Here is a 14,387-nt window from a genome sequence, read left to right on the forward strand (position 1 = left end):
ACCTTTTGACAATAGCAAAAATAGGACCAATGGCCCTGTAGCTTACCGGCCAAATTAAAAGCTTTGGGAAATGTATCCAGATGCCATTTATTATCACCCAGTTCTGTGTATTTATTATATTACAGAAATAGCCCATGTTTTGGTCATATTCCAATCAGATCTGTAAAAAATTCAAATTCCAACTTGATATCATTGATACTGATTTATTGGATCAATCCACTTCCTATCTGTTATAATGGGAAAATTTTTCAAAGTCGCACCAAACCCAGAATCAGATCCGGATCCAAATAATTTCAATACCTTGTGTTGACATCATCATAAAGAAGCTGTATACCAAATTTGAAGTCAATCAGAACTGGAGTTTGGGAGAAAAAGACGACTGAAATTTTTTCCCCATAAGAGCCCATGTTAAAAAATTTTTTAAGTTCCCGGATCCAGAAGAAGATCCTGATCAGCATGTGGCCATTATGTTTTGGTCATCTCCCCATCAGGGCTGGACTGTAGAAATTTATGCTGGATATCATTTATATTTACTGAGTTATTGCATCGATCCACTTCCTATCTCTTATAATGGGGAAATTTTTCAAAGTCGCACCAAATCCAGAATCAGATCCGGATCCAAACAATTTCACTAACTTTTGTTGACATCATCATAAAGAAGCTGTATACCAAGTTTGACGTAAATTGAAATTGTAGTTTTGGAGAAGACGATTGCAAGTTTTGTAATGGACGACAGACGACGACGATGATGGCGGATGCCGCATGACGACAATAGCTTACGGCCCGTCGGCCGGTAAGCTAAAAATAGGATCAATGTCCATGTATCTCACCAGCATGTTCTACCAAGAATCAAGAACTAGTTGAATTTGTGAGGTTGTCAGGTTCTGCTGCTATGTTATGCCGCGTTTCCATTATGTGGAACCAGCTCGGCTCAGCTCGGTTCGACTCAGTATTCCTGGAGACTGTTTCCATTACAAGATACTACCGACTTTATAGTACCTGGACGTCATAGCGATGCGGCACGTTACTTCCGTGTCGTCTGCTCATAGAGTTGCTGATAAACTCGCTCGTTGCGTGTTGTCTCGTCTGAATTTTTACGTCAGCCACCAAAGACTGAATCTCCTTGACCGGCCATGGTGTAGTTTTGGGCTGTTATTATGTGAATTAATGTATCACTATATTTACTGTCCACTTCCACATCTGTTTTTTGTGACATGGTGGGTCACAGAGACAACTCTCTGACCAATCAGTGGTCTGCAGTGTTTACATGTCACGTTTTAGTATCTGGTCCTGGAACCTAAGCGGAGGTGATACCTAAAACAACTAGTACCGGGTACCAGATTCCAGGTCCTTTTTCATAATGGAAATGCAAAAAGACCGAGCCGAGTCGAGTCGAGTCAAGCCGATACCACATGGTGGAACCCGGGCATTAGAGTCCTGGGGTCTGGATGCAGGAGATCAATCTAGAATCTAGAAGTGGCTGGCACTTTGACTGGAGAACTCAAATAATTAAATGAAAGTCCATATATGACTTCCTATCAGTGATATCATAAACCATCTAAATAGGGACTATTATAAGTAAAGGCATGGACACAATGTCATTAGTGTAATGTTGTTGTGCTGAACCATTGGCCTTTTTAGCTCACTGGCCGACAGACTATGAGCTAGTGTGAAGGCATTGTGTCCAGCATCGGCTTTGTTGTCCTCGTCTTCGTTAGCAATTTCTTCAAACATCTTCTCTGAAAAAACTACTGCTGAGACTCAGTGGGCTCTATGCACAGCCTCACTACTTTCTGAACTTCAGGTGGGTCCTCTATTTCCTGTCTTTTATTTTTGGACAAACTGATTAATCCAGGTGTGTCTGCTACTTCTGACTGTGACTACTGATTAATTAGGCACACCTGGATTAATCAGTTTGTCCAAAAATAAAAGACAGGAAATAGAGGACCCACCTGAAGTTCAGGAAGTAGTGAGGCTGTGCATAGAGTCCATTCAAATATCAAATATTATATGTGTCTTCCTTGGGACAATGTCTACAAAGTTTGTTCAAGGTTTTGAGAGACTTTGATTTTGGAATTTTTTGAAACCACGTGAGACACAACGCCTTCACAAGAGCTCATAGTCTGTCAGCCAATGAGCTAAAAAAGGAAAGTGGTCCAACACAACATTACATTACACTAATGAGGTTGTGTCCATGGCTTTACTTATAATGGGCCATATTTTTATGGCTTATACCATACAAATAGTTATAGATATCAATTATCGATCAGTTGATCAATTATTATTGATCACTGATAGGAAGTCAAACATGGACTTTCATTTAATTAGTCGAGTTCTCCTCCAGTCAAAGTACCACCCACTTCTGTTGGGAGATTGATCTCCTGCATCCAAACCATAGGACTCTAACATACAGACAAAACCTGACAACCTCGCAAATTCAAATTGTTGTTGATTCTAGATAGAACATGCTAGTGAAATACAGGGACATTGGTAGGGCTGGGTAAAAAAATCGTAATCGATTAATAGTGGATGAGATTGATTTTTCAGAGCAGGACCAGGAGTACACGGAGGCGAGGGCAGCTCTGTCTTGCGAACCCCTGGGGAAGACTCTTGGTCTCGCTTGCGATGGCTCTGGCCGACAAGACGCAGAGGAAGGGTGGGGAAAACTCTTCCGCTGGAGGTACTCCCGGCCTCAAACTTGAACCCGCAATGTGTTCTCCGACGTGAGTCGTGGAAGCCGGTCATTCTTGGAATAACAACTTGGATCCATACTGCCACCTATGGCTGAGTATGGAGTTAGAGGAATAGTAAGACGACAATATCTGACCCCTGCACCCCACCCTCCCCAGCCCCGCAATGACCAACAATCACGGAGCACAACTGAAGTAATTTTGGTTATTATCAAGAAATCATGGAAATGGATAGATATCAGCTCTGAAATTAAACTCTTATGAGCTATTTTGTTGTTATCATTAGGCTATATTTGTCTAAACAAATGTACCTTTATTTGTACCAGGCATTAAAATGAACAAGAAATTGAAGAAAACAAGGGTGGTCTAATATTTTTTTTTCTGCGACTGTATACAATACAATGTAACTGCATCAGTTTTATTTGGACTAATGAAGCAAACAAGTCCACTTATTAAAATATTGTTTCAACTGAGGCATTATTATACATTAGACAGAAGGAAAGGTCATGACCCCAGTATGGGGTTTATGGATTCAGATTAACTGTGAGGCCACAGTGCTAACCACTACACCACCGTGCTGCCCAGGAAAATAACAGAATTAGTTGCAAAAATGCTCATCTAGTTGTTCCTTTTTAGTTCCAGGTACTTTTCCAGTTTTTTGTTGCCCCATTCAAACTTTTTGAAGAAGCATTTCCATTAACAAATCCAACATTTATTATTTTTTATTTTATTATTCTTTTAACGGTAGATGTTCCTGTTTCCATTTTTTAGATCTTCTACTGTGAATAAAATATGGGTTTATGAGACTTAAGCTTTGTATTGTTTTTATTTACATTTTACATAGGGTCAAAACCTTTTCGAATAGTGTATAAAGAGTGCACTTTGACAACATTAGCCAACATCTAAGGTAACTTAAATTATCACTGTAGCTCAACTTCATGACAGATGAAAACCTCTGTTTGCAGTGTCCAGTATTATGTAAGGCTATGTTCAGACTGCAGCCAAATGTGGCCCAAATCAGATTTTTTGCTACTATTTGACCTGTATCTGACCTGTTAAAGACGGTTTGAGCGGCACAAATCCGATTTTTTCAAATTCGACCCAGGTCACTTTCATATGTGGTCCTAAATCCGATACAGATTGGATATTTTGCAATGCAACGTCAGTCTGAATGGTCAGGTCACATTTATCCGACCTTACGTCATTGAAATGCCAGTACAGCCTGACTGCAACATGGTTGCGAACGGATATAGGTTGCCGGAGATGAGTGTCTTGTCGTGAGAGTGTTGAGGAGAGGCGGTCACAGATATATTTTAATGTTCTTCTTCTCATTTGAAAATTATGAATGAAGTCTGTTTCAGTGAAGCTGCAAACATCACTATCCCACCACTCCTGACTCCAACTTTGCATCCAAATACTCTGTTGTACAGACGTAGCAGCCATTGCACCACAAAAGGCCAGAGCAAAAAACCTGGCTCTCCTCTTTTTTAATCTTCTACTTAAAATGATTTGACTGTAATGGTGCTGATTTTGGTTGTAGAGAAACTTTATCAGTGCCACACACAAGCCGATACAAGATGCCTCCGTATTTACTTCCGTAAACACAGTGCGTGCTGCGTGGTCACGTATTATGTCAGAATCTCTTTTGTGCATGCAGGTCACTTCAGGGTCGCATTCAGTTCAGACTCAAAACTGATAGAAGTCGCATTTAATTTGGAATATGAACGAGCACACAAAAAATCGTATTTCACAAAAAATCTGAATTGTGCATTAAGACCTGCTGTCTGAACATAGCCTAAAAGTCTGCAGTGTCCACATTTTAAGTCCAACAGAAACAATACATGTTCTGCGTATTTGTACTAGGATTTTATTGTTGTTGTGTTTGGATTGTAGTGTTGATGGACATTCAAAAACTGTAAGGACAAATTTATGTAAATATATTTTTGATTTTTTCATATAGAGGGTAAATATTTGCATTGACAAATAAACATTTTAGTGTGGACAGAGCATATGATTTCAGGCTTCCAATGATGTTCTTCTTGTATTTTTTTTTTAATGAGGATGACACAGTTATAAATAAAACTTTCCTCATACAGTTCCATTTCCAGATCGAAGGTGAGGTGCATATACGACAAAACACGTTTGAGTCAGGTATCGGTAAAGGTCACACTACACAGTAGATGCTACAGTGTTTGTCCAAACTGAGTCTTTAAAAGTCAGTTTTTTGTGACTGGTTATGTTTAATGTTTTTCACCTGTTTAATTGATTAACATTTGCATTAATGGATCATGAATATAATTTGTCATATATTACTCTTACTGGGCACGTTGAAGTGGAAAAATACAGATATGTTTATTTTCTGATCATGTTAATAACATATATTCTAATAATATGTTGTAATTCTACTATTGTATGTCTTATTTTCCTTCACAAAAACCTCCATGAGCCGATGTATATGTTTATTGCAGCTCTGTTATGGAACTCTATTCTTTTCAGCACTACTATCTATCCAAAGCTACTGATTGACTTTTTATCTGAAATACAGGTCATAACTTATTCAGCCTGTCTATTTCAGTTTTTTCTGTTTTATTCTTTGGGTGCTTCAGAATTCTTATTGTTGGCAGCCATGTCCTATGACAGGTATGCGTCTATATGTAAACCGTTGCAGTATACAACTATAATGACACAAACAACAGTCACTGTTGTCCTGGTTTTATCATGGCTTCTACCTGCGTGTTTGATTTTAGTGCTAGTGATACTCAGTGCTGATATGAAACTTTGTGAGTTCACGTTAAAAGGAATTTTTTGCAACAATTCAGTTTACCAACTTACTTGTGTGAATTCCAAAGTACGGTCTATATTTGGTGCAGTTACTTTTTCAAACATTGTAGTGTTTCCTATTCTTTTTATAATTTTTACATACTCTAAAATATTTATAATATCTTTTCAAAGTGGTAGTGAAGTCAGGAAAAAAGCTGCACAGACCTGTTTACCCCACTTGCTTGTCTTAGTCAGTTTTACTTGTTTATGCATATTTGATGTCAGTATAGCTCGGCTGGAGTCCGAACTTCCAAAACTCGCACGTTTAATAATGACGTTACAGGTAGTTTCGTATCATCCACTATTTAATCCAATCATATATGGACTAAAAATGACAGAAATTTCCAAACACCTCAAGAGGTTGTTCTGTCCATCTAGAATGGGTTAATGTATTTGCACTAGTGCATATTAAGTAAATTCTTCATGCAGTATTTAAAATACATGTTTTCTGTCTATTACAAAGAATGAAAACTATTGATGATGTTTAACCTAAACAGTCACAAAGAAGAATCTGAGAGAATATGTACTGAAATGATTATGTTACTGAAGAATATGTATATATTTACAGTCACATGGACATCTTAACTTCTATTCAGGCATATTCTCTTTATATGAATTGAAATAATAAAATTTAAATTCACATTCGGCTACGACTTATTGTGCCTATTAGCTATAAACAGTATTTTTTGTTCTGTTTCTATGGTGAATAGTGACTAAATTATTCATATTTCAGTGCTAAAATTGGTCCATGGGGAAGTGAAGGTTATATGTTACAATATCTCTATATCATGTTTTTGTTAATGGAGCTGCCTTTTGTGATTTTCATGTAAAATGCCCTTACTGACTGGTCACATTTCACCAGATGAAAGAAATACAAATAAAATCAACTTAAACCACAGTGCTCTAGTGTGATGATGTTTACTCATTTTAGTGTTTGTTCTATCAGTGAAACATACAACGGCAAACACACACACAGAAAGTCGAAGAAAAAAAAAAGAGTGAACTGATGGCCATTTGCATTTAACATCTACACAATAAAAGCCAAGTGAACTCTGTGCGCATGCGTGCATGTATGTGTATCTGCTTTATAACTGAAAAATTGGACAGAATTAGCCTTTGCCTTTTGCAGTACCGGGTCCAGCTGTGATCACATACTAATAAGGTCAGTCTGGTTCTTACTGTGGCCCAGTTCCACAACATCAGTACCCGGTCAGACCCAGCCCGTTAAACCCATCTTGTTGCATCAGAAAATCAGGGCTAATGTGGTATTTGATATTAAGCCCCCCCCCCCCCATTGGCAATTATTTTATACATTCAAAGTGTAACTGAACCTTTTTTTTTCTCGAAATGTTTCTACTTAAAATTTGCAATTGTTTACATTTTTAATGGATTCAATTCTATAGCGCTTTTCAAGGGACCCAAAGCACTTTGCATTATTGATCCATTATTCATTCACTCTCACATTCTCACTCTGGTGGTGGTAAACTTAATTTATAGCCACAGATGCCCTGGGGCAGGCTGACAGAAGCATGGCTGCCTTTACACACCCAACCTCCCCTCTGACCACCACCAAAAATTCATACGCATCCATACACCAGTGTGAGTGACATCACATCATCCCAGTTTCATCAGCTGAGACTGAAAGAAGTTTCAGTGCTCTTAGGAGACTTAAAATATAGCTTAGAACCACCATGACACAAGTAAGACTGAACAATCATGCTGTGTACCATGTCCATCAGGAAAAACTGGACAACACTGACCTGACAGAAGCCTGCAAGCAATTCATTTGTTACAGACCGGCGTAGGTCTGTGTTTGGTTCTTTCAAATAGGAACAACCAGTGGATACTAACCTGTTGTAACTGAATATTAGTGACAAACCACTTATATATATTTACAATGTTGTATTGTATTTATGTATTTCCAGTGTTGTTGATGGACAATATGTTAATTAGCAGTATGATGCACCGTTGCACTACAGCACCACACTACAGAGTAAAGATCAGAACTCTTCAAAGTTGCCTCCTTGTCTTTCATTAGTTGCTTTCACTTATAACATTGCAGAATGCATTAAATTCCTGCCTACCTATTCCATCTACCAATCTTGTTGATTTGGCCACTCCTAAAGTTTTTGTTATCTCTCTGAAAGATGTATTTAGGTTTTTGGTTAATGTAAAAACCTAAATAACTAAACTGAAGTAATTGTCTTTGGAGCCAAAGAGAAATGACTGCAGGTCACCACAGAGCTTTAGTCTACAGACCTAAAAAACACCAACCACGCCAGAAATCTGGGTGTAGTGATGGACTCAGACCTAAATTTTGAAAAACATATCAAGGCAGTTACAAAATCAGCCAACTATCACCTTAAGAAAATCTCAAGGATAAAAGATCTGATGTCTCAGCAGGACCTGGAAAAACTAGTCCATGCATTCATCTTCAGTCGGCTTGATTATTGTAACAGTGTCTTTACAGGTCTATGTAAAAAATCCATTAGACAACTGCAGCTCATTCAGAACTCTGCTGCTAGAGTCCTCACTAAGACCAGAAAAGTGGACCACATTAGTCCAACTCTGAGGTCCTTACACTGGCTGCCTGTCCATCAGAGGATAGACTTTAAAGTTCTGTTGCTGCCCTGAATAGTTCAGGACCAAAATACATCAGTGACCTCCTGACCCAATATGAACCCACCAGACCCCTCAGGTCATCTGGATCTGGTCTATTGTCGGTTCCCAGAGTCAGAACCAGACACGGAGAAGCTGCATTCAGCTTCTTTGCTCCACATGTCTGGAACAAACTTCCAGAAAACCTCAGATCAGCTGAAAGCCTCAGTTTATTTAAATCCAGGTTAAAGACCCACCTGTTCTCAGCTGCATTTGAATAGAGTTTTTATTCATCAGTTCAGATCTGCACTGTTCCTTGTAAGATAAAAGTTTTTATCTGTTTTATCTGCTTGTCTGTTTTATCTGTTTTATCCATTTATCTGATTTTTTGTTTGTTTTTCTCATGCCCATACTATTTACTGCTTCTGTTGTAATGCTTTTAATGTTTTATGTAAAGCACTTTGAATTGTCTTGTACATGAAATGTGCTATAGAAATAAACCTGCCTTGCCTAATGTCTTTATTAAACCTCTTGAGTTTTCGACATTTCAATCACACATTGGTTGCTTCATTTCAAAACTACTGTGATGAAGTACAAAGGTAAAATTAAAAAGTTTTTTATCAACATCAAGATACTTTTGGACCTGATTGTCTGAAGAAAATATCTACATGTATCAGAAGAATATACAGCTCTGGAAAAAATGAAGAGACCACTGCAATTTCCTGTGAAATCAGCATGTCTGCATGTATGACAGCCATTCCATTCCTGTGTCTGCTGAATTCCAACACAAACACACTTTATTCTACTGAATAAACACCTGATCCATGTCTTATTTAAGACGGAGAAGTATAAAAACCACTACTGTGGCCATCACTATCTTCTTACAATAGGACTAAAAACAGTACTATTAGTACTGTAAAAGGAATTGGAATTCAAAAATAAGTATTGAAAACTACTGGACTTCTGCTCTGACAATGTTCCCAAACTCTGAGGACTGGTTCTTCTATCAGGACAATGCTCCTAGTCTCAGCTAGGTCAATAAAGTGTGGATGACGGACCACCAGATGAAGACCCTGTCATGGCCAGCCCAATCTCCAGACCTGAACCCACTTTGAAAACTTCCGGAGGAACATGGCTGGTCACAAGCCATCGAACATGTCTGAGCTTCTTGAATTTCTCTGCCAGGAGCTGCATGAAGTCATCCAACAGTAATAGAGGAGAGACAAGACACATGAAAGCTGTCACTGAAAGTCAGGGTTATTCCACCAAATACTGATGTCTGAACTTTTCCAAAGTTACAACATTAGTATTGTGTTGTTTAGAAATGAATATGAACTGGTTTTCTTTGCATTATTTGAGGTCTGAAAACACCTGCATCTGTTTGTTATTTTGACCATGTGTCGTGTTCTACAAATACATGCTCTCAATAACAGTATTTTTATTTGGGAGAAATGTTGGTAGTTTAGAGAATAAAACAAAAATGTTCATTTTACTCAAACACATCCTACTATATAATGCGCGTTTCGGCCCCGCCCCGTGTCCCATCAATGTGTGATCGATGTTTGTTGCAGCACAGGAGGGCGTCTGTATGCGTTTTCCTCTGCCTTCACAGGCGCCATCGCCACCATACTCGCCAAATGAATAGAAACATTACCCGGCTATCTACTAAGCACAATTTTATGTCCGTATTCAAATGTTGTCAGGTATTCTGGGCAATTTTATCCATCCTGGCTCACTCAGCCAGGCACGACAGATGTGACATTTGTGGACGAGTCGACGGTTTTGAACGGCTCTTTTAAGTGAACGATAACAACCGATTCGTTGCGAGCCGTTCATTTACGTGCTGCTCTTATATTCAAATTGCCCACACTGCCTTCATGCTTCACCTGTGTACCACGAGTCTGAATTGTCCACACTGCCTTCACCTGAACGACTAATGACATGTCTGAGTTTGAGTTGTCTGCAGCACAGCCGATTCACTTGAACGAAGTTATGTGCGCAGCTAATTTAGGGGAGGAGTTAATCAGTGAGAGTCCGACTGACTGGACTGAAGACATTTACTGCTGTATCCAGGAGGAGCGACTGAAAAAAGTGGAGCTGTGGGATTAACTGGAGGAGAATCTTCTTCCTGTAAATGCACAAATGCATTCATGTGGTAGAAAAGCCGGGCCCTGGTGGACCCCAGCCTCACCACAGTTATGGTATGAAGTACCTGTCTGCTGTTCTACTCTCTGCAACGGGCCATGAAACACGCTCAAAAATCCCTTTCCTTTTACATATTTGAAGGTTTTTAAAAAAACTTACACAATAATTATTTTCCCTGGTAATTAATTACATTTGTGAAGGAGTCATTCCATTACTAATTCTATTACTTTTTTTTGACAAGTAATTAGTAACTATAACTAATTACTTTTTAGAAGTCATTTGCCCAGTGCTGGTGGTTATGCTGCCGTTCATGACATTTCTACTCCTACCAGACCATGCTACAATGTGAAGGCTGCACTTCACTACCGCTGTATGAATTTCATCATGCTTGACAGGCCAAACAAATGCATCCTCTTCCCTTCATGCCTCGCACGTTGGCTCAAATTAGTACCTGCACAATGCATGATTAAATGGTAGTTTACAAATGGATAGTGGTGGCAGACAATTTCTACTTATCATACTATTGTACAATGGCACCACAGGTACAATTCCGCCAGCAGCTATAAATGGTAAAATTAGAGAATGTGATAATTTTGCAGTGGTCTCTAATTTATTTCCAGAACTGTGTATGTGTGTGTGAATGTATGTATATTCATCCAGGGGAATGAAGTAAACCATCTCTACATAAAACACAACCATCTCATTAATTTATCAGCAAACATAATGTAAAATTATGTGTAACATGGATTTCTAATGTACAAATCATAAATTATATCAAATGTTTATTATCTATAGACCTGTTTACCCCACTTGCTTTAGTCAGTTGTACTTGTTTATGTGTATTTGATGTCAGTATAGCTCGATTGGAGTCTGAACTTCCAAAACTTGCACGTGTAATAATGACGTTACAAGTAGTTTCGTATTATTGTTTCAACTGAGGCATTATTATACACTAGACAGAAGGGAAGGCCATGACCCCAATATGGGGTTTATGGATTCAGATTAACTGTGAGGCCACAGTGCTAACCGCTACACCCCCGTGCTGCCCAGGAAAATAGCGGAATTAGTTGCAAAAATGCTCATCTAGTTGTTTCTTTTTAGTTCCAGGTACTTCTCCAGCTTTTAGTTGCCCCTGTCAAAACTTTTTGGAGATGTGTTTCCATTAACAAATCCAAAATGTATTTATTTATTTGTTTACATTTTACTATTCTCTTAATGGTAGAATTTCCCATTTCAGTTTTTTAGATCTACTGTGAATAAAATATGGGTTTATGAGACTTAAGCTTTGTATTGTTTTTATTTACATTTCACAGTGTCAAAACCTTTTTGAATAGTGAATAAAGAGTGCACTTTGATGATCTTGTCCATCATCTAAGGTAACTTAAATTATCACTGTAGTTAAACTTCATGACAGATGAAAACCTCTGCATCTGGAATGTCCAGTATTATCTAGAAGTCTGTAGTGTCCACATTTTAAGTCCAACAGAAACAATAAATGTTCTGGGTATTTGTACAAGGATTTTATTGTTGTTGTGCTTGCACTGTAGTGTGGATGGGCATATTTTAATACAAAGACTGTAAGGACAGATTTATTTAAATTTATTTTTGATTTTTTTATATAGGGGGTAAACATTTGCATAGAAAAATAAACATTTTAGTGTGGATATGATTTCAGGCTTCCAGTGATGTTCTTCCTGTTTTTTTTTTTTTGTAATGAGGATGACGCAGTTATAAATAAAACTTTCCTCATACAGTTCCATTTCCAGATCGAAGGTGAGGTGCATATACGACAAACACGTTTGAGTCAGGTATCAGCAAAGGTCACACTACACAGTAGATGCTACAGTGTTTGTCCAAACTGAGTCTTTAGAAGTTTATTTTTTGCACCTGGTTATGTTTTTCACCTGTTTAATTGATTAACATTTGCATTAATGGATCATGAATATAATTTGTCATATATTACTCTTACTGGGCACGTTGAAGTGGAAAAATACAGATATGTTTATTTTCTGATCATGTTAATAACATATATTCTAATAATATGTTGTAATTCTACTATTGTATGTCTTATATTCCTTCACAAAAACCTCCATGAGCCGATGTATATGTTTATTGCAGCTCTGTTATGGAACTCTATTCTTTTCAGCACTACTATCTATCCAAAGCTACTGATTGACTTTTTATCTGAAATACAGGTCATAACTTATTCAGCCTGTCTATTTCAGTTTTTTCTGTTTTATTCTTTGGGTGCTTCAGAATTCTTATTGTTGGCAGCCATGTCCTATGACAGGTATGTGTCTATATGTAAACCGTTGCAGTATATAACTATAATGACACAAACAACAGTCACTGTTGTCCTGGTTTTATCATGGCTTCTACCTGTGTGTTTGATTTTAGTGCTAGTGATACTCAGTGCTGATATGAAACTTTGTGAGTTCACGTTAAAAGGAATTTTTTGCAACAATTCAGTTTACCAACTTACTTGTGTGAATTCCAAAGTACGGTCTATATTTGGTGCAGTTACTTTTTCAAACATTGTAGTGTTTCCTCTTCTTTTTATAATTTTTACATACTCTAAAATATTTATAATATCGTTTCAAAGTAGTAGTGAAGTCAGGAAAAAAGCTGCACAGACCTGTTTACCCCACTTGCTTGTTTTAGTCGGTTGTACTTGTTTATGCGTATTTGATGTCAGTATACCTCGGTTGGAGACTGAACTTCCAAAACTTGCACGTTTAATAATGACGTTACAAGTAGTTTCGTATCATCCACTATTTAATCCAATCATATATGGACTAAAAATGACAGAAATTTCCAAACACCTCAAGAGGTTGTTCTGTCCATCTAGAATGGGTTAATGTATTTACACTAGTGCATATTAACTAAATTCTTCATGCAGTATTTAAAATACATGTTGTTTGTCGATTACAAAGAATAAACATCATTGATAATGTCAGGAGGGATGGTGGTGTGAAAGATAGCACTCATGCGCACAGTGCTGAAGGGAGAAAGGATGTTTTACCAGAACTAGAAATGCACTCTGAGAGCATAGACCTCCGCCAAGGCAGATCAGTGCCCCCCCCCCCCCCCCCCCCCCCCAAATCACCACCAAAATTTAATCATTTGTTCCTTGTGCCAGTATCAACATTTCCTGAAAATTTCATTCAAATCCGTCCATAATTTTTTGAGTTATCTTGCTCACAATCAGACGAACAAACAAACAATCCTTTTTTGGCTTGAATGAGATGCACAGCCATGCAGCACGCAACAGGCGAGTGAGATAGTGGAGGGAAAAATAGAGAGAGAAGCTGGCAGCCACCGCGGAGCGGACCGTGACACATAATGTTTAACCTAAACAATCACAAAGAGGAATGCAAGAAAATATGTACTGAAATGATTATGTTACTGAAGAATATGTATATATTTACAGTCATGGACATCTCAACTTCTGTTCAGGCATACTCTCTTTATATGAATTAAAATAATAAACTTCAAATTCATGTTTGGCTATGACTTATTGTGCCTATTAACTATAAACAGTATTTTTTGTTCTGTTTCTATAGTGAACAGTGACTAAATTATTCATTTTTCAGTGCTGAAATTGTTCCAGGAAGTGAAGGTTATGTGTTAAAATATCTCTATGTCATGCTTTTGTTAATGGAGCTGCCTTTTGTGATTTTCATGTAAGATGCCTTTACTGACTGGTCACATTTCACCAGATGAAAGAAATACAAATAAAATCAACTAGTGTTTTCTCTATCAGTGAAACAACAGCAAACACACACACAGAAAGTCAAAGAAAAAAAAAACAGTGGACTGATGGCCATTTGCACTTAACATCTATGTTATAAAAGCCAAGTGACCTCTGTGTGCATGCGTGCATGTATGTGTATCTGCCTTATAACTGAAAAACTGGACAGAATTAGCCTTTGTCTTTTGCAGTATTTATGTATTTTGGGTCAAGAATCAGACAGGCCAAAACAGCGTATTGATATGACCAATACTTTTGAAGTCATTAGTTGTTTTTAAAATTACAATGGGCTTATAGGAGTTAATTTTCCGTTTCTATGACCAGTTACAAAATATATGTATTTCCCCTAAGGTGTGTCTTAAAAATCAAGTTTGGATGTTTTT

The 14,387-nt window shown here is 37.7% G+C and overlaps 2 protein-coding genes across 2 annotated transcripts; both read left to right on the plus strand.

Moving 5' to 3' along the window:
• The first annotated feature begins 4,971 nt into the window (after window positions 1-4,971).
• LOC115412030 (olfactory receptor 6N2-like) lies at window positions 4,972-5,898 on the plus strand. Its single transcript, XM_030124328.1, has one exon. It carries the CDS (start codon window positions 4,972-4,974, stop codon window positions 5,896-5,898), a length of 927 nt encoding a protein of 308 aa, XP_029980188.1.
• Window positions 5,899-12,184: 6,286 nt separating this feature from the next.
• LOC115412031 (olfactory receptor 6N2-like) lies at window positions 12,185-13,111 on the plus strand. Its single transcript, XM_030124329.1, has one exon. It carries the CDS (start codon window positions 12,185-12,187, stop codon window positions 13,109-13,111), a length of 927 nt encoding a protein of 308 aa, XP_029980189.1.
• Window positions 13,112-14,387: the final 1,276 nt, after the last annotated feature.

The sequence above is a fragment of the Sphaeramia orbicularis genome, chromosome 21, assembly GCF_902148855.1.
Source record: "Sphaeramia orbicularis chromosome 21, fSphaOr1.1, whole genome shotgun sequence".
Classification (NCBI taxonomy): Eukaryota; Metazoa; Chordata; class Actinopteri; order Kurtiformes; family Apogonidae; genus Sphaeramia; species Sphaeramia orbicularis.